Raw genomic sequence first — 24667 nt, 5'->3', positions numbered from 1 at the left:
TGCACCCTCCTTTCAGGGAGTTGTAGAGGGCAATGAGGTCTCCCCTCAGCCTCCTCTTCTCCAAGCTAAACATGCCCAGCTCCCTCAGCCTCTCCTCATATGCCCTGGTCTCCAGACCCCTCACCAGCCTGGTAGCTCTCCTCTGGACACGCTCCAGCACCTCAATGTCCCTCTTGTACAGAGGGGCCCAGAACTGAACACAGCACTCGAGGTGAGGCCTCACCAGTGCCCAGTACAGAGGCACCATCACTTCCCTGCTCCTGCTGGCCACGCTGTTCCTGATACAAGCCAGGATGCTGTTGGCCTTCTTGGCCACCTAGGCACACTGATAGGGCACAATGATAGTAGTGGGAAAAGTAAACTTTGGTGTCCTTAATCCATTTTTCAGCGTTAGGTATTTCAGTCTGAAGAATGTTCTGCTTTGGAGATTCCCTCGTTGGGACCCGAAAGCTCCGGCGACGGTGTGGCTGCTGGAGCAGCGAGGGGCAGGGCTGGCGGCGGGTGTGCGCTGGGGTCTGAGAGCTAAAACAGCCCCCGGGACGCGCAGAACAGCTTTCCTGACGGCACATTCGCCATTCCCAATTGCTGAATTATTCAGCATTGCAGCTGCCAAGTCAGATAGTGTCTCTGGAGCATAATTAGCAAAGCAACGGTTAGAAACAGGAAAAAAGAAATGTCCCAATCATATATTCATTGCTTTGTGAATACTTGAATAGCGGTTTAAAATACCAACTATATTTCACAGGAACCTGCAAGGCGGGGCTGGGAAACTCAAGGAAAAACAGCCTGGTCTCGGTCAAGTTAATAACAAAACTCCTGTTGTATAAAGCAGGGCACAGGTTAAACCTCTCCAGATACGTAAAAACAGAGAGACCTAAACTGCTGCTGAAACGTGATCTGCCCTCCAGCTGTCTCGCTGTAGAGAGAAAGGGAAGGACAGTCCCTTTCTCCATGTGTTGAATGCTCTGGTGGTTCTTCTTCCGTGCCTCACCTTTTTTGGAACTGGAAATTAATTTAGTTATCACCAAGATAGTGATGAGAATATTTAGCTAGTGTTTGATCCACTGTTTTTATTGCTGGAGCTGTTTTGCTAAGAAAAGGAATGAGGTTTCAGGATTGGGAGCTAGGTCAGCTTTCGATTAGGAATCTGCGTGCTTTAGCGTTTGTCTGGTGGCGAGCCAGAGTATTCCCAGTTGGTGTCCTTTCAACCATAGGCTGGTTGAGCCTGAAAAGTGTTGTTCTTGGCAGTCCTCATGCGTCTCTGCTCTGTGGCAAAGGGTGCTGTCAGGTGTGCGGAACGCGGGACCTCCGTCCTTGCGGGACTGTGTCTGCGGGATGCTGCTGGCCCTTGGTCAGGGCCAAGGCAACCGCTGCGGCCTCTCCTTTGGAAGACGGATGTTTGTGTCAGGTGGCCACTGGCTCACATGAACCCTCGAAAGTCTCTGAAAGACAGTGGACACGCTTCTTGGGGTTGAAACAAATGTCTAAGAAATGAACTGAGGACATTATTTTGTTAATTCCGTGAGCACTGAATGAAAAGAAATGACTTTTTGTTTCTTTGACCCTTCACTGGGAGGTTTTAAAGAAGCTCTTTTAAAGAATCTTTCTTAAAAGCTCTTGTTTGCATCACAAGCTTTGGTGAATGTGTTATCCAAGCATCCCAGTGAAGTAGAAGGACGATAATACTGAATTTAATAGATGAAGTGCAGAATAAGTCTCTTACCGGAGAGGCATGTGGTGAAGCTAGGAACAACGATTCAGTGTAATTATCACAAATAACTCCTCCCTGTCTTGACAAAAGAATTAGGCAATGTGGGTTTGGGTCATTTTGATATTTTGAACCGTTATTACACCTAGGGTCTTGAGGGAAGAAATAGCACCTTCCCCCCGGAGTACAGGGCGTAAGGGGCTGCGCTGCTGCTCGGTGCTGGGTGTCACTGGTAGCACACACGCTCTGCATTTGAATTGGTCAGGAATTTGTCAACCACCCAGTTGTCTATAAACTCTCTCATGCTGAACTCGGTCTGCTATGTGCTGAAGCATTGAAGTCAAACACAAGTGTCCACAGGGGACTACTGAGGCCAAATTTTGCTACCGCATCCTAGGCCGCCTACTCCCGTTTTCTCCAGCTGTTAGCTTTCTTTATCATGTAACTAATTTAAATTAAGTAGTTAATTAGCTCTTTGGCAGAATAATTTAAAAAAAAAATCAAGCGTTTCCTCAAATATTTTTGGACATTTAGCTGTCATGCGTATAATTCCAAGGAAATAACACAACAATATCTAGTGTCAGCTACGGCCCCTTTCAGTTTGTCTTCAGTTGATGCGTACCTGGCTGTATTATCTCAAAAATGCCTGGAAATGGTATTTCAGCTTTCTGGGTACAGGCCATATTGGAAAGCAAATGGGCAGCTGTATATTTACAGTGCGGCAAGGAGAGAGCAGTGTCTACCAGGCGACTCGGTTGACTGGTCACAACAAATACAGCCCAGAATATGGAGCTTTTGGTCCATGAAGATAAATTTCAAAATCTTATTAATGGAATAATTTTGAGTGACAAAGATACTCGGAGAAAAGTGCACCGCAAGTATTTTGTAAGCCTAAAAGGAAGCTGATTTCAACAAGGAAAAATGTTTTGAATTTGAGATTTCTGAATGCAAATGTCAATGTTATGGAAAGTAAATGAGAAGAATCAGAAGTACTGGTATGAAACCAAATGCTGTGTTAGAATTGTTAGGTTTTATCATTATCAGGAGTAAGGTTGATTACGGAGTAGAACACCTTGGAGGACAGGCTTAAAGCTAAATCAGCCGTCTGTCCGTATTCGTTACCTGCAGGAGCGGTGTCAGAGCCGGCTGCAGGGACGCTCCAGCGGGTGTTCTCCAGGGGAGACGCTGGATGTCCTCAGGCCCAGGACACCTCGCAGAGGCGCTTTCCTGCCCTGCGGGTAGGCTCAGCACACTGGTGGTAACAACAAGCAGAAGAGGTCAGACAGGGAAGAGTTATTTGAGGCGGGGGTTGTGCTGGCTGCTGCTTCCCTGGGTTGTTCCAAAATCTGGAGTTTTATTAGATATAAGGAAGAAATTGTTCACTCTGAGGGCTGTGAGCCCCTGGCCCAGGTTGCCCAGAGAAGCTGTGGCTGCCCCATCCCTGGAGGGGTTCAAGGCCAGGTTGGCCGGGGCTTGGAGCAACCTGGGCTGGTGGGAGGTGTCCCTGCCCAGGGCAGGGGGTGCCACTGGGTGGCCTTTAAGGTCCCTTCCCACCCAAACCATTCCAGGATTCAATGATTCTATGAAAACTAGAGTGATTTTGTGATTCTGATTTCAAGCACCCAGAAACCCGCAGATTTGGGTCATCGCTGCGGGTGCAGAAGGTACTGCTGGGTGCAGCACAGCTGGAAAGGGTGGGCATACTCTTCTGGGTCTCAGAAGCAGCCTAAAATTCAGAATATTCAGAATATAAATTCAGGTACAACAGATGAGGGGATTTCCCCAGTTATTTGCAGATCTGATCTAGAGAGCAAGGAGGAGGAGGAGGATTTATTTGTGTGGTATATGAGATTATTTGTATTTGCTATGAAATTTTGGGATAGGCAAGAGGCAGGTTTATTGAATGATTCTGCATGAGGGAAGAAGAGAAAAGAAAAGGGTGATGGTACTATTGTAGAATACCTAGTCTGTCTTTGGACGCTATTATAGCCCAGCTAATCAGAAGGAAGAAGTGAATGAGGCGCTTTCTCTTTGAGCATGGATCAAAAATTAGAAAAATTATTAAACGATCCACTTGCAATCATCTGACAGATAACAAAATTATTAATATATGCTTGTCAGGAGCTGACCCTGCCATAGAATTTTAATTTCCTGCTTTGACAGAGGGTGCGGTGCCATGAGGCCCAGGGGGAACAGGGCCAGCTCCCGGCCACCAGCTTGGGCAGGGGACGCTCCCGCTGTGGGGCCGTCTGTCACGCTCCGGAATTAGCGCCACCTCCAGCAGCCGTGTAAACTCCTTGGAATGGCAAAAAAAACTTCACTCGGGGAAAAAAAAAAAGTCCAGTTTTCTAGCATTTGAGGGAATTAAGCAGTTTGAGGAGGACAAAGGTGTTCCATGGGGAGGAGACCACACACCTGCAAGCTCCAGCGGGAGGGTTCGAGGGGTGAGCGGGGAGCGAGTTCTGCTGCTTTCTCATAAAGTTGGTAGCATGTGGACACATCTTTAATTTTCATCAGATGGCTACACAACAGGTTGAGAAGAAGCTGCTGGCAGAGAACGCAAATGGTTTGACGTTAAGCTGTGAGATTGTCTCAAAGGCTGATGCAGGTCCCTGAGGCGAATGTCTCTGCAGAACCCCACGGCCTGGTTCTGGTCTGTGTCTTCTTTAATCGGCTGGACAATAAACAGGTAGTGAATTTTTAAAAATTAAGCAAGCTGGCATTGGCAGGGGTCTACAAGCCATTGGGAAGACCGGGTGAAAACGGAAGTTGGTCCAGGCAAGTTGAAGAAATTATTGGAAGAAAATAACATGAGATTTGGCGACGAAGAGCATTGAGTGTCCCAGCTGAGGAGGAATGTAAAGCATAAATGCAAATAGCCGGTGAGTCAGCGCTGTGGTGGGAAAGGACGAGAGTTGGATTAAATAAACAGCAAAGTTCCGTTTTCCTCGTGCAATGTGTGAACGCGACAGGCGACCGGCGGTGAGGCTGTGCCGTGCCCAGCGCTGGCCCCACCGCCGGGCAGTTGCTTGTCCTGGGGAGACTCCAGCCGAGCCTCGGTTGCTGGATCTGGAGCAGGGAGCACGGAGAGGGAGGGCATAGGATCTGTCTTCTGATATGAAACAGGCCTTTAAAAAGGAGGGATAAGGATTAATTGTCTCCGTGGAGACTGGGGCAATTTTTTCAATAACTCGTAGCGTTGTCCCCCCCTTGTTTATTTACTGAAGTTTGTCAGTTCGGTTCACCAGCCCGTAGTATTTTAAGGAGTGCTGCGTAAAGCTGCAGAGGTGGTGGTTTACTGGTGCACGACTAGTTGTTTTGCTACGAAAACCGCATTTCCGTGGACGAAGCACAGTGCTTAGCGATTTGTTGAACTCTTCAGCTCCATCAAGGGGCCTTGTTTAGTAACTGAGATGTAAGAAGGAGCGTTCTTAATCCACTGAAGTACTTCAGTTACGTGTTTGTTTCCTAAGAGGGAAATAAAACATAGTAGTTAAATGTTTTGTGATAAAGTCAGTTTGTGAGGCTTGCAATAGGAGGAAATGTTTAACTTGAAATAGTTTTATTTTACAGATCAAGAGTTATAGTACTGAAAAGTAATTAAAGCAAAAATTCAAACAATATAGTCAAAGTTAACATTGGGGGAACGTGTGAAATCATATTTTAAAGGATTTTTTTTAAATGTAGCTTCTTGCATGGTAGCCCTGCAAACATTGTTATTTGGTATTCTAGGTATATAACGTAATAGGTCAGTATTTTAATTCTTAAAATTAAAAATAACTCTTCTCAAAAGAAGGTGTTTCCAGCAGCGAGCGGGCTGGCGGGAGCGCAGGTCTGACGGCGGAGGCTGCGGGAGACAGGCCCAGCGGGAGCCGGGGGGGACGGGGCAGAGCCCTCCTCATGCATCAGTTTCTAAACAAACACCTTGTGGCGAGAATTGATATTTCGGAGGATTATTTCCATCAGCAGACAAGCCGTGCACTTCCTGAAAATGGATTATTTTTCTGTTTTGCTCCTTACTCCCATAGATTGCCTGCTGACTTCTTATTAGAAAATATATTTAAAAAGGTCTTACATTAATCTCCACCTGGAGTACAAATTAGCTGTGCTTCATCCATGAAACTCTGTAGCTGGAAAAGTAAACTCAAAATCTTTCACGCAGGAAGAAGAATGTTCTTGACTATATTCCTTTCTCTCAAACAGGAGCTTTTTATTATATACACTATTTGTCAAGAATATGAGGCATATTTCTTGCTGAATACTTGGCCGTTGGCTTTTGTCTTGATAATGAAATACACACACACATGCTCTGAGCGCGTCTTGACAGCGGAGTGAACTTCATTATCCCGCAGAGACGTGGAGATCTGCTGCAGGAACGTTGGTTGGGCTGCGTGGTGTTCATCATGCGGACACCATTGCTCGTGGCAACGGCGGCGGGGGGCTGGTATTGTTCACTGGGGGGTTTGCCTGGCACCCATCTTTATTATTAGCACAGAGAAAATAACGCATTGGTCTTGAAGAACTACCAGGGGTGCAGACATAGATCTTTTGCTGGCATCTACTGTGAACTTTCAGAGTTCCTCAAGTTCCAGAAGCAGAAATAGGAAGACTTTTGCCACTGTTGCTTAATTTTCTTCTCAGTCATTACTTCCGATGGCACCCGTACAGTCAGTAATGAGAGGTTGTGTCCTACAGCGGTCGTCTTTAAAAGCTGAGCCCCAAGCAGGCAGTTCCTCTCTTGCTTCATTGCTCTCCGACGGAGTAAATCCCGCGGGAGGGACGTCAGGTCTCAAGGTGAGTCCCTGCCCGGTGGCGTAGGGCGAGGAAGGGTTCGTGTGCTGCCTCTACGCGAGGAGTTGGACCGGGCTGGGCTTTCTCCTCGGGAAAGGCAGGTGTGTGAACCCTCCCAGACTGACGGGGGTATCCAAGGGGCATCAGTGGCGGTGGGCGAGGGAGGAGAGCCACGCACGCGGAACGTGCTGCCTGGGACCTGCTGGCAGCTGCTGCCCCTGCCCGGCAGAGAGGAGCAACAAAGACAAAACGCCGACGTCTGTGAAGGTCATTCTTCTCCTAAGAAAATGTACTCCATCTTTCTTTCTTGCTATTACTCTCTGTCAAGAAAAATCGTTCCTTCCAGCTAGAGCAGGTTTTGGCCTCCAGGAGTACTTGCCTGCACGAGTGATTGAGAGCTGCGGTCAGGAACGCGCTTCACCTGGCCCCAGAACGCGGCGCAGTTGTGGCTGTGCTGTGTTTCTGCCTCCTTGGAGAGGTTAAGCCTCATCGCTAAATGGCAAACTCAATTTGAATGGGGTTCTCTTAGCAATACTTGGAAGCAGATTTTTTCCCTTTGGCGTGTTTGTTTTCCCACTTGCTCCTAATATTAGTTGTTAATGGAATGGCATCTTCTGTAATTACAGTGGAGGCATGGTTCTGCTTTTAAAGTATAGTTATGAGGGGAAAATATTTGCAGTGTTCTGTTTCAGTTTATCTTTATTTATAAGCATGGCATTTAGAAGAATAGCATCCCATGTATAGCTTCAGAAGGAAAGCTGTAAAAGTGATTCTGTTGACGCTAATAATTTCAATCTTTGACCTGCAGTTCTGTGTTTTATAATGCACTTATTTGTGTTTTGCAATTTGTATTTAATTGCGTGTCTGAGAAGGCTCGTGCATAACATTCTTCCTGTAAATCTTTCATTAGTTTTATTTTCTCACCAGCAGAATGTGGCTGAATGCGACAGCAGCTGATTTGCAACTATAACTCTTCTCTTTTATTACTGATAATGACAGCCAACAATTTACTGGGTGTATTAGCTTTGCTTACGTGTTGTTGTATAACTGAAGTTCTCAGGAAAATATTTTCACAAACATAGGACAACAAATGTCAGGCTGACCTAATTATTGTTCTTCTCTACAGTTTCTGTGGGCTCTCTTCTCTTCTGCGAGCTGGGGATGAGTGGTTTGAAAAAGTATTTGTTAGCAAAGTGTTCAGATTTATTATCCCACTCTTTATGGAAACTTACTTCCCATTTCTGTTTAGCTGGTAGTCAGGGAATATTTTTACTCATGAAAGCAAAGGAAGGCTGCCCTAGCAGGGACTCAGGCCAAGAGATCCAAAAGAGAGAAGGTTATGGTGGCCAGCAGTCCTCTCGTCAGAGGACTTCCATCCTTCAGAAGCAAACAGGTTGTGTTCAGGCAGCATAGTCCATGCTGACCGTGGCCATCGCCATCAAATCACAGAATCATGGAATGGCCGGGGTTGGCAGGGCCCTCTGGAGATCACCCAGTCCCACCCCTGCCAGAGCAGGGTCACCCAGAGCAGGTGGCACAGGAACGCATCCAGGCGGGGTTGGGATGTCTCCAGAGACGGAGACTCCCCCACCTCTCTGGGCAGCCTGTGCCAGGGCTCTGCCACCCTCACAGCAAAGAAGTTCCTCCTCGTGTTGAGATGGAACTTCCTGTGGTCAAGTTTGTGCCCGTTACCCCTTGTCCTGTCCCTGGGCACCGCTGAGAAGAGCCTGGCCCCATCCTCCTGACACCCACCCTTTAGCTCTTGCTGAGCATTGATGAGATCCCCTCTCAGCCTGCTCTTCTCCAGTGGAACAGCCCCAGGGCTCTCAGCCTTTCCTCATCAGAGAGGTGCTCCAGGCCCCTCATCATCTTGGTAGCCCTTTGCTGTCCCCTCTCCAGCAGTTCCCTGTCCTCCTGGAACTGGGGAGGCCAGAACTGGCCCCAGTGCTCCAGCTGTGGCCTCCCCAGGGCAGAGCAGAGGGGGAGGATGACCTCTCCACCTGCTGGCCACGCTCTATTTAATGCCCCCCAGGATGCCATTGGCCTTCTTGGCCTCAAGGGCACAGATAACACAAATAACAGAAGGTAATCTCAAAGATTAGGAGTAGATCACTGGGTGGTATGAACATGGGGGATGTAAGTGCCTGCAGGGCTGAACTGGTGTCCCATGGCGGGGAGGTTCTGGGCAGATGGAGCAGTTTGGCTCTGTGGGGAGCACGGGCGATGGAGGCGTGGAGCTGGCTCTGAGCAAGGGTGGCAGCAGCACCTCGGTCTCCTACTGAGATTTGGTTCCCACTCCCAAGAACTGCCTCTGCGCTGCAGGCCAGCAGCTAGGGAGAAGTGGAAATACCTCAAAGCGCGCGGAGTCAGGGCCTTAAAGCAGCCGCTGACAGTCCTCTTTGAATCTGCATTGGAAGTGTTGCCATGAGGAGCTAAGAAACCTGCTGGATCAGCAGCACTGAGCACTCTTTGTGTAGTCTGTAAAATGATAACAGTATTACCAATTCCATCCCGTGAATAACATCTGCTTAATGAGACTCGCTGTCAGTAACCATCTAGGCAATATAAAGCCCGTTTGTTCGCGGTGGTGAATGTGACCACGATGGAGGAGATCAGGTGAAACGGCAGTTTCAGGGGGCTGGTAGCTGCCATTTCTAACAAAGATTATTCTGATTATTTGTTCAGGATTTGCTTTTTCTGTCTACCTTCTCTCTTTTTCTTTTTTTTTTTATTTTTTGTAAACTCTTGACAATAAAGCCTTTATAGGTCAGTTGCAAGAGTCCTTATTACTGCCCAGCATACCTTCCTGCCCTTCAGGGTTTGCTGTGCCTTTTGCCTGCTTTCTAATTTAATTCTGAAGTGCCGTTCACTAGCAAATTTTTGGGAACGAGTCAGGGAAGACTGATTGCCCCAAACTTCTCCAACTCTTCAGATGTGTCTTCAAATAACCATATCATTTATTTTATCCGTATCCCATTAGCCTAGGTAAGTGCGAAGGAATAGGATTTCCTGGAAGCAGGTATAGACAGGAGTCTTGGGATTTGAGTTAAGGCAGTTGCAGTGCTTATATGTTATTGTTTTCCATAACATCATCATCAACATCATCGTCATCATCCTCCTATTATTATTATTAATATTGTTGTTGTTTTTCCCCTTCGTCTTGCTGTTCTTGTTCCTTGTGGCTGTATGAAAGTGGTGGTGTGCGGCTCCGAGGGCGCTTGGCCATCTCGCTGGTGGAGGAACGCTTCGGTCTGTGGGCCGTTACACTCCATGGGGATTCTCGTTTCCAGCTGCAGGACTAGCGTGGGTTTGCACTACAGCCTGTACGAATTAGCGGAGCTCTATGGCAAATTCATTATCCTTATTTGTCTTCAAGGTCAGGTCCAGAGTTGACGTACAACAGCGTGATTTGGCTGGCAATGCATTCTTCATGCCCTCAAACCATCTACAGACCCAGCTGCAGGCTTGCAGGACACGTTGGTTGGAAGCAGAATCATGTATCCAGCCACCAGTAGACGTGACCATTCATCAGTAAATGCTGTAGTAGGTGTATTTGTGACGCTCATGTAAATATACACTTATATCTAGAATAAAAGAAAAACGGGGTATTTCGGCTGGGATAGGCCATTTCTCTCTCAGCTGCGTATCAGAATATTCATGTGGCTGAAAGAGGTTTTAGCAGAAGTGAGCGTTCGTACGGCCGTCAGCAGCTCTTGCCATCAGAACAATTTACTAACAGTTAATGAAAACTGTCTGTACTCCATTTTTGAAAACAATCAGTTCACATCCAAATTCTGAAAGCAACTATATATCACTCTTATTTGAGGAAATAAAATAATCTATTGGGTGTCTTCTGCAATTCCTGACTGCCTTGCTGTTGAAAAACCTCAAAAATATGAATCTCCCATAGATCACAATGTAGATATTCTCTCCCTAGCTCATTATTGCTCAGGGACATTTCCATGCACTTTTAGTACGGAAGGAATGAGCTTATGCAGATGTGGAGAGCTATCCCTGGACCAGCCTTTCATTTTGTTTTTATTATCAAATGGAGAAGTTTTTTTAATGCGATTTATTATGATGATAAAAGAGGAAGGTTCGTTTCCCTGGGTTTCCACAGCCCTGCCTGCCCAGCTTTGCAACGACATCAAATTAAGAGCAGATGCTGTCGTGGGACAGAGAAGTGCTCGACCTCATCAGTTTTCAGCTCCTTCACCCTTCATTGTGAAGTGCTTTCCCATTGGTTCCATTTTTGAAAAACTGCATTCACTGTTTCACAGTTTTTACAAGAAAATATTGTTGTGCCTCTGGTGCAGACAAGGAGAAATCGAATTTGTTGTCGTTACGTGCCTGCCTCCCCATCACCCTCCATACTAGGGTAGCATAGCAGATTCTGGAGCTTTAATAAGTAGCAGTGGTGCATCGAGGAGCACATTTACGGGGTCCCAGAATACCTTTGGCTGCACATTCGCCTCTTCAGGCATCGGGGATTTTTGCCTTCTTAAAACTTAATGTTCTTGAAACCTCTGACCGCTGGCAAAGGGATGACCTGGTTTCTGTAGCAGTGGCACGGCGACACGGGCTCCGGTCCCCCTCCCTGCCAGCGTGTGATTGTTTCGGGCTTCTACATCACAGAGTTACAGAGTTACAGTAATCCAAATAACTCAGTCAGGATCCCCTGTAACTTTTAATAGCAGACTGCTAACCGCTTGGATTTGTTATGGTCATTTATCTAGGAATCTCTCTTGGGAGGACAAGGGCTGAATTGAAGGGCTATTCTGGAAATAAGAACCTGTGTTTGGGCCAGTGGCTGTGTTTTAAAAGGAGTCATTTTAGCGTCTTTAATGAAATGTAAAAATTTCTCCTTGAGTTTCAGCTTTGCTTATGATACTACACTGTGTTTAAGTAAATCAGTAAAGCAAAAGTAAGGACTGAAAAGGGCAGATCGTTCTCTGGTTTATACCTCTACGTCTGAAGAGGGGAAGATGGCGTTGTTAGTGGCTAGCTACTCTGTTCAGCCCCCATACGGAATCACAGAATCGTCTGCGTTGGAAGGGACCTTTAAGATCGTCGAGTCCAACCGTATTTATATTCCCAGAGAACAACCTGGAAGGCCGTGATGGAATTTGATGAACTGTCGTTATTCCCTAATGCCTGAGGGTGGTGATGGATTTACTGTGCAGCCGGGGTGGATAATCTAAAGATATGCTGCTGGCATTGTTCCTTATTTGAAAAAAAAAGTTTAATCTCAAATGAGATGTCCATTTACCTAAGCGTTACTTTCCATAGACGCCCATTTCCTTGTTAGCTTGAACAGATTTTTCCTGTTTAAAAGTAAGATGTGCGCTCCGGTTAGTGTATTGGCATTGCCTTAAAATTCCAGCCTCATGTTTCCTTATAACCCAGAGGGAAAAGGTGATAGTAGGACGTTCATTGTGCCTTCGTAATCAAAATAATTGGATTTTTACAAGAATCAGGAACAGAGGGACTTCCTCCACTTCCGAAATTCTTAGGCTGTGCAAAACACAACTTATCTGTTTGGATTCTGACCTTGAGTTAGCTTGAAATGCGAAATCTAGTGTAGTTGAGAATCTAGACAAGTTGAGAAAGAGTAAATATTTTAAAAAAAAAAAGATCCTTTTTGTGTTTAGTTTTAGATACGTTACCAAAAGCCAGGAGGGCTGAAGTAAGTTCCTATTTTAGGGATAGTTGGTAATATTTTTCCTCTGATCAATGTTTATTTTTACATTTAATTTTCATTCAGGGACAACCCTGAATGCAAACGATACCCATCAACACGAAAAGGTACCGTCAGCTGACAAAGGTGTTTCAGGTTTTGCATAGGGGTTGGTTGAGGTGTTTTCCCAGCAGTTCTTGCTCCGTTCCTGCTGACGGGCTGGAGGTTTCCTTGCTGCAGTTGAACATCCTCTCGCTTCAGGATGATAATTTCTGCTGACTCACCTCCTTTAACTCGAGACCTGGAAATCTCCCCTAGCCATAATTCAGATAGATTTCCCTTGGATTGGGAGGTAATTATGAGAAGGGGAAGCCTTCTCTTCCAAGTCTTCTTCCATCTCTACCCAACTGACTCACCTCTTCGACAGCTTCATTAATTTTCTGAATATGGGAGGGAAGGCTAAATGGGCCTCAGCATCATTACCCACATAAGGGCTCATCACTCTTTTACAATATGATTTTTTCCATGAAGTTTAGCAACGTGCTAAGAAAAATAGGCAAAATATGCGAAGAAGCCATGTGATGAAATTACAGTGCAAATTTTTATGCACTGAACCTCAGGGGCCTTTAGAGCGTTCTTTGTGGCTGACTCTGCAGCTGTCCAAAGCTGATTTTCTGGCTGTCCATTTGAGAAGAATGGGGTTTTATCTTAATATTTCAAAAAAACAATGTCTAATTAAAAAATGAAATGTAATTATATAGGGACTTGTGGGTTAATTTTAAGTAATACAAGTTGTCTGCTGCACGTTTCAGCACAATGATCTTTTTGGATATGATTTGAATTGACTGATTACGTAAAAACTAAGCCTGATGCCTTTTTCTTTCTTTCTCATGCTTCATAGAATGATCATAGAATCATAGAATTGTCAGGGTTGGAAGGGACCTTAAAGATCATCCAGTTCCAACCCCCTGCCCTGGGCAGGGACACCTCCCACTAGATCAGGTTGCTCAGAGCCCCATCCAGCCTGGCCTTGAACCCCTCCAGGGATGGGGCTTCCACCCCCGCTCTGGGCAACCTGTGCCAGTGTCTCACCACCCTCATGGTGAAGAACTTCTTCCTAACGTCCAGTCTGAATCGACCCATCTCTAGTTTTAATCCATCCCCTCTAGTCCTACCATTACCCGACATCCTAAAAAGTCCCTCCCCAGCTTTCTTGTAGCCCCCTTCAGATACTGGTAGGCCACTGTAAGGTCTCCTCGGAGCCTTCTTTTCTCCAGACTGAACAACCCCAACTCTCTCAGTCTGTCCTCACAGGAGAGGTGCTCCAGCCCTCGGATCATCCTCGTGGCCCTTCTCTGGACACGTTCCAGCACGTCCATATCTCTCTTGTAGTAGGGGCTCCAGAACTGGACGCAGTGCTCCAGGTGGGGTCTCACGAGAGTGGAGTAGAGGGGGAGAATCACCTCCCTCGCCCTGCTGGCCACGCTTCTCCCGATGTGGCCCAGGGTACGATTGGCTTTCTGGGCTACTAGTGCACACTGATGGCTCATGTGGAGCCTCTCGTCCCCCAGCACCCCCAAGTCCTTTTCTTCAGGGCTGCTCTCAAGAAATAAGATAGAATATCTCCAGCTGGAAGGGGCCAATAAGGGTCATAGAATCACAGAATCACAGACTGGTTTGGGTGGGAAGGGACCTTAAAGCCCACCCAGTGGCACCCCCTGCCCTGGGCAGGGACACCTCCCACCAGCCCAGGTTGCTCCAAGCCCCGTCCAACCTGGCCTTGAACCCCTCCAGGGATGGGGCAGCCACAGCTTCTCTGGGCACCCTGGGCCAGGGGCTCACCGCCCTCACAGCCAAGAATTTCTGCCTCACATCTCATCTCAGTCTCCCCTCTGTCAGTGGAAAACCCTTCCCCCTCGTCCCACGGCTCCCCTCCCTGCTCCAGAGTCCCTCCCCAGCTTTCCTGGAGCCCCTTGAGGGACTGGAGGCCGCAGGGCGAGTGGAAGTGGACCAGTGCTGATCTCCATCCTGCGGAATCGTGCCTCCTGCCCTGGGAAGCAGCAGCGTCAGGCAACGCTTGTGTGGCTTTGTGACCGCCTGTCACGAGCAGCCACTGTCCCCAGTGGGTGCTGCGGGGTCCACACCCGCGCTCCAGCCACGCTGGCATTGCGCAGCTTCGAGTCGTCCAGGAAACACGTTACTTTATGTTAAAACAAAACAGAACTCAGATTAATCTGAATGCAGCTCTGCCATGGAAAAGAGAGTGGTTTCGTTGTCAACATTGACTAGAATTGGAATGGAACGGCTTTAAAAACAAGACATTTATCATTGCAAAGTTAGTAATTTTGTGCTAGCCTGTGGGGGAGTGCTCTTTTAGGCTGAATATGTTTGAGTTTGTTTTCAGAAAAAAATCAGGAGAATGTTTAGCACAGAAATACACATGGGTGAAGTTTTAGTGCTATGCCTCTGAAAGGACAGGTGTCTCACCGTCTAATTACCACTTGTGGAATAACCGACTGCTGCCAGTGAGTAGGAAGGTATGAAACGTGCACGCGTATGTGCAGGTATTTGTTGTGGGTGAGGTGGAGACAGTGCGCCTCTGTATTAAACCTATCAACGTAGGATGGATTTTGCAAACAACTCATTAGAAAGGTATAGCAGAGAAAAACTAACACGGGAATATCCCAGCTGCTTAAGAGAGGCGATAAAATTATACACCAGTTTAATAAGAGAATGCAGGTTACTGAAAGCAGCTGGATATATAGAAGGAGCCTGCACATTCGAATTTGGGCGAGAGTAGCTTCAGTTTGCTTTGGGAGAATTGCTGGGGCGCCTCAGTGGGAACAGTCGGGACTTCAGGATGCGTATATTACGAGAGGAAGAACACGAGCTGGCGACGTGCCGTGTCTGTAACACAGACCCTTCCCGGATGTACTTGATCTGCCATTTATTTCAAGATACCGTTTCTGGACTCTCCGGGGAGATAATGACGTGGACATCAGGAATGCGGCAGTTTGCAAAACCTGTGGGATCCTTTGGTGCAGAGAGGGGCACAAATTCATCAAGGGGAAAAGTTGTCCAGAAGACGGGACATTTGTTCTTGAGGAAAAAAAGAAAGAGTAAATCCCACAGGCTAATGTCACAGATACTGGCTCGACTGGTTAAATTTTGGTGATTTTATTAACGTGGAGATTACTCGTGGTGTTAGAATGGATAAAAGAAAACAGTGTCTTACGGAAATATTAAATGTTAAAAAGTCAGCACATTTAAAAATACATTTTTAAATTTATTTGGTTAAAAAGTTAAGTATACAAAACAATCTGGTTTTTGTATTTCTTCTTGAAAAATTCAGTAAGCTGAATCTATTCATTCCAGCTCCATCAGACATCTTTTTCTCTGCACAGTATAGAATCTGTCCCTCGATTTATCTTCAGCTGGAGCAACCTTTAAGTTCATGTTTTTGTCATTTATTTTATTTATCTACATCACTGCCTTGCCATTTCATCAACTAATCTTAATTTCAGTTTCTTTTATTTCTGCACTCACTTCACTTCATGTGACTGACCGAGTCTGTCTCTTACATTACAGATACATAGATTTTAATTTTTAGTTTTATAAGAGCCTTTTATTATCGGGGGTCAGTGTCAGCTGCGGCAGTTTGCTTTTTTCAGTGCAGTGTCGGGAGTCGCTGCTCCGTAACCTCTGAAAGGGGGGTTTGAGTCTCTTGGCTCTGTGAGGTGCCCTGGTGCGGTATCGGAGGGCTGGGGGGGCACCTCCTCCATTGACGGGACATTCACGTTCTCCATGAACCGTGCACAAGCCCAGCTCCCAGCCGTGCTCGGTGGGTCACCGGTCGTTTTGGGGACTGTCACTGTGCCAGCAGCACCACAGCTCGCTTCCTCCTCCTCCTCCATCTCTTCTGTGCCTCCCCCGGGTCAGCAGGACCCGACTCCTGCGGCGGCAGAGGCTTACCCCAGTGCTGTACGGCCCGCCAGCTGGTTTGGCGCTGGAGATGTGATTGTCTAACATCTCCCGCGTGGGGTGGACGCCTCTTCCTGGCATTCGTCTGTTCAGTAGTTCAGCACAGAGCCCTCGATCACTCTGGGTTGCGCAGAGAAATGCGTAGTGCGATGTGCCATCCGCTGGATAGGATTATAATCACAGAATCATAGAATTGTTTTGGTTGGAAAAGACCTTTAAGATGATCAAGCCCAACCATTAACCCAGCACTGCCAAGCCCACCATTACCCGTGTCCCTCAGCACCACGTCTGCCCGGCTTTTACATCCCTCCAGGGATGGCGACTCCACCACTGCCCTGGGCAGCCTCTTCCAATGCTTGACAGCCCTTTCCAGGTAAGAATTGTTCCCAATATCCATCCTAAACCTCCCCTGGTGCAACTTGGGGCCATTTCCCCTTGTCCCATGGCCTGTTCCTTGGGAGAAGAGCCCGACCCCCCCTGGCTGCCCCCTCCTTTCAGGTGACCAAATGTCAGCCGTTCCAGGCAGGTGATTCCTAGCAGTCCTCTCCAAAGCATCCCGGTATGCAGCAGCATCTCAGTTCCACAGTGATCGACACACAGTGTCATATTTTCTCGGTATTGAGTAACAGGTGACACAAACCTAGGTTCACCTACTGACACGTGACACTAAATAATGTGTCATGCGTTGGGCGCCTTCCAGTCTCAACATCAGCGTACCCACCGCACGCTTCATCTAGCTCAGGTGCTTTCCCATTTTCATTTCCGAAGTGTCTTTCTGCACGCCTCAAAGCTCCTCTTTCCTTTTCACATCTTCAGGAATTCTTCAGATCCATTGTATATATCCCTCTTGCGATGTAAGGATTCCAAACCCTGCCACACACTTCACGTGTTCGCAGTGTGCCACGTACGTTTCTAATGCAGACAGCTTCACGCTCCTTTTCAGTCCGTGGCATTCCTTCTCTTACCTTGAAAATTTGTAAATGGTCTCTTTTCTTCCTCTGCAGGTAAATCATGGGAAGTTACAAAATTCTTTCCTGGCTACAGTTCAGCTACTGTTACGCTTCTTTTAGTGCACTTTTATACGCCTTTCACACTAAGCGTTTGCCGGCCATTTCCTCAGTCTGTCTTTTTTTGCAAAAATTAATTTTCTTGGGGTGGGGTTTTTTTGCAGTCCTACTAAATCAGACTCTCTTTCCGTCTCAGCACAGGAATCCATGACCTCTTGGGCCATTTTTGGATCAGCTTTTACTTGCAATATTGTTCTCCAAGGTATAGTCAGTGAGTCTGTGCATGGGAGGTTTTTATAAGTATTGTTAAGTTTAGCAGCTTTAGCCATTTCACCTTTTCTGATGTTTCGGGAGTCTTTGGCCTTTTAAGGTTTTGACTATTTTACAGCTTTCCACTGTGATTACTCACATAATATTATGCAACGGTAGCTCAAGTCGGATTGTTTAAGTGTCTGAGTTGGACATTTAGTGAAAAATGACTTCTACAAACATAGCATTGTACTTGACATTTCTCCACGGAAGCCATTAAACAGGAGATTAATTCTTCTCCTTTGTGCTCAGTGCAGTTCTTATCTGCGCGAGTGACCCTGCTGACTACAAAAGGGCTTTTCATCTCGGTCACGGCTGTAGGACCGGCTCTTGTTTTGGTGCTTTGGAGAGGATTGAAGCCCGTCCCGCAGCAGCTCGTGGCAGGGGTGGGACGCGCGCCCTGTGCCACCCGGCCGGTGTCACACAGCCCGTTCCTCAGCGCACCCCAGTGAGAGCCAACAGACCGCCCTGTCTGTCCTCTCCGTCGCTCTTCCTCAAAGCAGCACGCGTCAGAACGTACTGTGGAATGAAAAAGGATGGACCAACATTACATGAAGTATCTTTTTTCTTTTTTTTTTTAAGTAAGTGCAAGAAATATGAGTTTGCAGCTGCTCCGGTCACTGGTAGTTTTGCTGGTCGTAATAAACCTTCTGAACGTTCACAAACTAGCATCTAAATAGCACGGGGTTTCTTTACCCAACATTGCCACTGGAAAAATCTACAGGTTAGTTCTGCAGTATCGTTAGTAAGTATCTGCCGAGTACTTTGCAATTGGAAGTCTCGGATCCTTTCGTCTTCCATCTGATGCCCTTGCGGGGATTGTCTCTTTCACAGGCCATCGGCTGTGTCAAGAGAAATGCTCATGGAAGTTGTCGTACCTCAGAGAATTAGAGAAATCCTGCATTCCCCCCATCACCACTGGGACGTCATTTCTTCTGCCAGTAAAGATTTCCTTATAAGCATTCTCCATGCAAGTCCATCTTTATAAAAGGACATTGTGTTTTGATTATTTAGAACCTGGAGTCACAAAGGGCCTGTTGTAATTAGATTTACTTCGGTAGGAATTGAAAATATATTGTAGTAGTCAGAATCCCCAGGGGAAGGTTCCTAATAAAATGTCCATTGAACTTATTCATATGTGGAAGGAACAGTCAATATTTGAGGTACGAAATGTCAATAAAAGTAAAAAAGTATTAACATTCAGTGTATGTTACAGTGCGCGGCCTTGCCGGTTAGGATATTGCAGCTTTGTTTCACAGAGCTTCTGTGCACTTTTAAAAATATAATCTCTCAAGGAAAATAGAATTAGTCTGTTAAAAACAGCTCCCTGCTCGTGAAAATGGGTAGGTTAATAGAAGGTATAATCTAATACATATATATTTTTCTAAAACCATCTTATAGAAGTGAAAGGTAAAATATCTGTAATGTTTTTCATTACTATGAATGCAGATGAGAGGAACATCTTTTAACATTTATGGGGGGAGGGGGCGTTGCTGGTGTCCTAATGGTAGCTGAGGACACCCAGTGTCTGCTTGCTGTTCTGTCTTCTCCACTGGCCTGGAGAGAAGACAGCAGTATAGAAAGTGTTAAGGCAGAGAAAATATGGCAGAATGTTGTTCCACTCGCTTGATGTCCTCTTTAATGAACGTCTAACTCTTGCACAGGCTCCTGTGACACCCACCAGTCCTGCCTTCACTGCCAAGTCCTAAATCAGTGGCCCCGGATGACGTTGTTATTTCCCGGTCGGTCCTTCGGGGGTGGTGCCATCTGCTCCCATAGCCCCAGGCAAGCCACCAGCAGTAATTCCCAACCCGAGTGCCCCTGGAGGGGCTGATTTTCCCGCAGTGGCCACAGTTGTCACAAAGCCCACGGCGCGTCCAGGTCTCGGTTCGTTGGCCGTCGTCTCTTGCTGGTCAGCCAGCCACAGGAGCGTGTCCCTTCGAGCCTTTCGCTCCTAAGGCGAGGGCTGGCCCGCGTAGGTTGGGTTGAACAGTTGGGTTGGGATTTTCGTCAGCCTCTTGTCTCCTTCCTGCTCCATGTAGGTCCCTTCATATCCCCCTTCCACTACAGCTTCCAGGAGTCAGCGAGCAACATTTACATCCTGAGAGTTGTCAATCTATTTACTGCATTAGAAACACGGTCTTCTTGGTAGTGGGGGAAAAAAAAAAAAAGAAAAAAAAAAAAAAGACCAACTCAGAAAACTCTTAGTTTCCAGTACGAAAATGCCTGCTTATAAATTTAAAATGCACTTTTCATGAATATTCTCTAACATTAACTTTAAATGTCCCGTTTGTTTTCTAGATTATTTGCGGAAAGGGCTGAGTTAATTCAAGTAAATTCCAGGTGTTTATTCATGGAATAAATGGAAACATGGGAAACACAGCAAATTATTTGCCTATGAGTTAAAATACCACTGTGAGACAAAGTTTAGGAGCTGTAACCGCTGCTGTAGAAAAGCAGATGTTTCGCTCCCCGTGGCTGCTCTGTAGCCGTCCTTTCTCCAGCCAGCACCTACGAGACTGACGTGAACTGAAAAGTTTTGCTGACTCTTAAATGTGAATTACTTCGTGTGCGGTACCAGGGTTGCATTAAATGCTTTGGCAGGTTTCCGGAGTCCCTTTCTGTTCCTGGGTTATATGGGTTTATTTAGTAATGAATAGAATTCTTTTTTTTTAAAAAGGAGTTTGTGCATGACCGTCTGCCTTGCTCTGTGTCTGTCTACTGTTTATCACGTTGCCCATTTCTCATCTAGAGTCCACTTTGGGGTGAATAAAGGTAGATGTTGATTGTTTACAGTACCCTTTGTCTGCACCTTCCGTAACTTTCCCATTGTGGAAGCCAGACCAGGTACTTTCACACAAACACACGGTCCGAACATCCTCATTCTTGCCTGTCCGTGTACATGGCTGATCTCAGTTTTTCAAGCATGGCGTGGTGGTTCCTGTCTTTCACGCTTTGTTTTACTCTTCTTTCAGGTCTCCTGTAATGGCTGGAGGTCTATTTGCCGTTAACCGGGAATGGTTTTGGGAGCTGGGAGGATATGATCCAGGATTAGAAATATGGGGAGGAGAGCAGTATGAAATCTCCTTTAAGGTAAGTCATCAAGTCACTTTATACAATACTTCTGTATCGTCTTACACCTCTGGATTTTTGTTTCTCAGGTGCTTTGTGATGATAGAATCACAAAATCATAGGGTTGGCAGGGCCCTCTGGAGATCACCCAGTCCCACCCCTGCCAGAGCAGGGTCACCCAGAGCAGGTGGCACAGGAACGCGTCCAGGCGGGTTTGGGATGTCTCCAGAGACGGAGACTCCCCCACCTCTCTGGGCAGCCTGTGCCAGGGCTCTGCCACCCTCACAGCAAAGAAGTTCCTCCTCGTGTTGAGATGGAACTTCCTACGTTCCAGTTTGTGCCCGTTACCCCTTGTCCTGTTGCTGGGCACCGCTGAGAAGAGCCTGGCCCCATCCTCCTGACACCCCCCCTTTCAGTATTTATAAGTGTTGATAAGATCCGCCGTCAGCCGTCTCTTTTACAGACTGAAGAGACCCAAGTCCCTCAGCCTTTCTTCATCAGAGAGGTGCTCCAGGCCCCTCAGCATCTTGGTAGCCCTTTGCTGTCCCCTCTCCAGCAGTTCCCTGTCCTTCTTGAGCCGGGGAGCCCAGAACTGGACCCAGTGCTCCAGCTGTGGCCTCCCCAGGGCAGAGTAGAGGGGGAGGATGACCTCCCTCCACCTGCTGGCCACGCTCTATTTAATGCCCCCCAGGATGCCTTTGGCCTTCTTGGCCACGAGGGCACATTGCTGGCTAACAGTCATCCTGTTGTCCACCAGGATGATGCCGTCATTCATACTGGCTTTTGTCTTTTAAGTAGAATTAGTTTAGTACAATACTACATTTTTTTCTTTAGGAATTTCCACTAATTTCACAGAGAACTATGCCATAAACATGTGCTCCAGAAGCCGTACAAAAATCTCACTGCATGCAGTTCCCTCTGAAGGCCTGGTAGCTTACCACCATCAGAGAGAGAGGTTCTACCTTGTTGCTTCCATCAAGTCTTCTCCACTTACCTTCTCTCAGACACTGCATTTACTTCATGCTCAAGTGTTGAGCTCAGCTCAATACGCCAGGAGAGAACTAATCCAGAGAAAAAGAAAATTGCACGATTTTCTGCCCAGCTCAACAAGTTTAATCATCGCTGGGGGCAAGCTGGAGTCTGCTGGGGGAAATGAGTGGAAATGGAAAGTCGTAGGAAGAAGGACCCCTTTCCACAGCAGTGAATCACTAGATCAGCTCAGCTGCTGTAAGCTGTTATCTACTGGCCAAATTTTCAAAATCAGGTGATTTTTTAAATTGCATTTCAATGATTGTAATGATGAAATGTAGGGAGTTTTCAGGTGCTCAGGTTATGTACAACCAGCCGTGATACACCCTCAGATCCCCTGTGCCGATGTGTGTTCAGATCAGTTACTTGGCTTTTGCGCATCAAGTTGAAAGTCTTGTTGCTTTCCACATGAGAAATGGGTATTTGCATTAGTTTGACGATGACTAACATGTCTAATTTTGAAAAATAAGTTTATTATGTTCCAGTATACCCAAAGACTTAAGAACTTCACCTCACGGCCTCTACATGGAAAGATTTTCAGTGACTTGTTAGAATTTAATGACATAGATGAATTGAGTCAAGCATACTTGGGTAAAGCTTGGAACTGAAACTAGAATTCACATTTAGCTTCGGGACCTTTCCAACCTACTTCCAAACTCCGGCAGGGTGAAGCTCAGTAAATAAATCTGGTATGTCAGCCATGACTAATATCATACATCTCGCTGCATCTGAGTTTCAACAGTGATTAAAACAGTAGAGCCGAAGCCATTCTGTGGAGCAAAACATACGGCGTGACCCGGCACGGGATGGCCAAGCTGTCTTCACAGCAATTACCAAGAACAACAAAGTGGTTTCTATTAACCGTGCTACTCTCGCGTTTCTCCAAATCATTTTTATACCCCAGCAAAATAAAACAGGAAGGCAGGGCAAACCCAGTGGCTAGACAGTTTATTTAGAATATATTGATTTACATTCTGTCCATTCAGGTTGTTTCAGAGGCAAATGTAAGTAGTCACTGGTAGCTGTCACGACGGTCTCTGACAGGTCACCCAAGATTTCATTATCCTGTCTCAAATATTCTTTTTATTTGTCATCACAAAGAATATTCTTGTGATGTTCTCCAGTCTTTGTACAGAAACCATGGTAACAGTGCTGGAAATTGAGATCCTAGATTGTCCCAGGGTGTTTTGCTCAAGTGATGGATTTTTTTGGAGGCAGCTGTGTCACACTGGGCTCATTTCAGTCGTATCTCCTGGTTCATCTCATTAGTATATACCGACCTTGGGGTCCCTGCCCTTTCTTATTAGTGTTAAAAGAAGAAAAAAATACTCTTTGTAAATGATGGCCAAATAGGAACAACTTTCTCTTTGAAGAATTTAACAGATGTAAGTTTTAAAAGGAAGGCTGATGTTTTGTTTGGAATGGCAAAAAAAGGGAGAAAAATCATGGAGGCGGGAGGGAGAAATCGAAAGGACTGGTTTTTATTATGGCAGAATCACCAATATCAGCTTGGGAAAGGTTTCTGCTTCAACAGTTTCTACTGTAGCTGTAGATTCAGTCATCTTAAAACCTATTTAAGTGGGGACAAGTTAGCCAGACGGTTTAATTTACCGGCTTTATTGACAAAACTTGGGAAGATGGCAGACTTGCCATCTGTCTGTTATTCACAAAGTCAGTGAAGAAGCCAGACGACCATCCTGGTCCAGTTCCCTCGGCTGCTTGAGTGGGTCTGAAACTACATCTGACCCTTGCTTAGAGTGCCCACGTCCATGGCCCGTGGAAGTGCCGTGGGATGGGTACCCTGTGTTGGTGTCATGTCTCACGTTAATGGAATTTTGCTTGGCAAATAGTTATATCCTGCCTCAAGAACATGTCTAACCACCAGACATTTAGCTGTCCTCACTCCTTTCTTCTTTAACTCCTTTAATTCCTAATATTTTGCAAAAAACATGACTCGTTTCCATTAAAAATTCGTGGAAAGCAGCTGATTTGAAATCTCTTGTAATCGTGGGAAATTCACATTTAGAGGACTGTTTCAAGCTGAGCTTTAACCTCAGTGACAGACGTGGTGTTCCTTTTGCGTGCATTAAGAAGTGCATGGCCAGCAGGTGGAGGGAGGTCATCCTCCCCCTCTGCTCTGCCCTGGGGAGGCCACAGCTGGAGCACTGGGGCCAGTGCTGGGCTCCCCAGTTCCAGGAGGACAGGGAGCTGCTGGAGAGAGTTTAGCAGGGGCTATGATGGTGATCGGGGGCCTGGAGCACCTCTGTGCTGAGGAAAGGCTGAGAGCCCTGGGGCTGTTCCGCTGGAGAAGAGCAGGCTGAGAGGGGACCTCATCAATGCTCAGCAAGAGCTAAAGGGCGGGTGTCAGGAGGATGGGGCCAGGCTCTTCTCAGTGGTGCCCGGCGACAGGACAAGGGGTAACGGGCACAAACTTGACCACAGGAAGTTCCATCTCAACACAAGGAGGAACTTCTTTGCTGTGAGGGTGGCAGAGCCCTGGCACAGGCTGCCCAGAGAGGTGGGGGAGTCTCCGTCTCTGGAGACATCCCAACCCCACCTGGACGCGTTCCTGTGCCACCTGCTCTGGGTGACCCTGCTCTGGCAGGGGTGGGACTGGGTGATCTCCAGAGGGCCCTGCCAACCCCGGCCAGGCTGGGATTCTGTGATTCATCCTGACCCGTGCCCAGCTCCATGGGCTGGAGGAGGAGCGCGACCAGGACGTTTCTCGTCCTCTGCTCAGTGATGCATTTTAAACCCCACGGATCAATGGACCCTTCTGCTGAGCATTTTCACAGCAGGTCCAGGTACTGTGGCATAGACCACTGTGGCGTGTGTCTCTAATTAGAACCACTGATATTTTGACGCAAAGGTAAGCTGAGGGTATGTTAAGGATGCATTTTGGTAAACGTGTGTGTTAAATATCATGTTTATATGTCCAAATTCACTGGTGGCAAATGTGGAATGATGCTTAAGAAACAGTACACGTTTGATATTCTCTGGCCTAATTTTATTTGGAGGATTTCCGAGATGTTGGAATGAAACTTCACCCCACAGAAACGTTCGCACGCCAAGGGGAAAAGATCACTTGATGAT

General features: G+C 46.7%; 1 protein-coding gene across 3 annotated transcripts in view; it reads left to right on the top strand.

Annotated features, from left to right (window-relative positions):
* GALNTL6 (polypeptide N-acetylgalactosaminyltransferase like 6) overlaps positions 1-24667 on the top strand; it is a 459205-nt gene that overhangs the window by 383314 nt on the left and 51224 nt on the right. For all 3 annotated transcript variants that reach the window (XM_074588461.1, XM_074588460.1, XM_074588462.1), the window contains one exon: positions 20449-20566. In XM_074588461.1, the coding sequence (XP_074444562.1) occupies positions 20449-20566 (118 nt within the window). The remainder of the gene's footprint in view (positions 1-20448; positions 20567-24667) is intronic.

The sequence above is a fragment of the Larus michahellis genome, chromosome 5 (genome assembly GCF_964199755.1).
Source record: "Larus michahellis chromosome 5, bLarMic1.1, whole genome shotgun sequence".
NCBI classification, from domain to species: domain Eukaryota; kingdom Metazoa; phylum Chordata; class Aves; order Charadriiformes; family Laridae; genus Larus; species Larus michahellis.
Note: the sequence above shows the minus strand (reverse complement) of the source record. Positions and strands in the feature narration are given on the sequence as shown.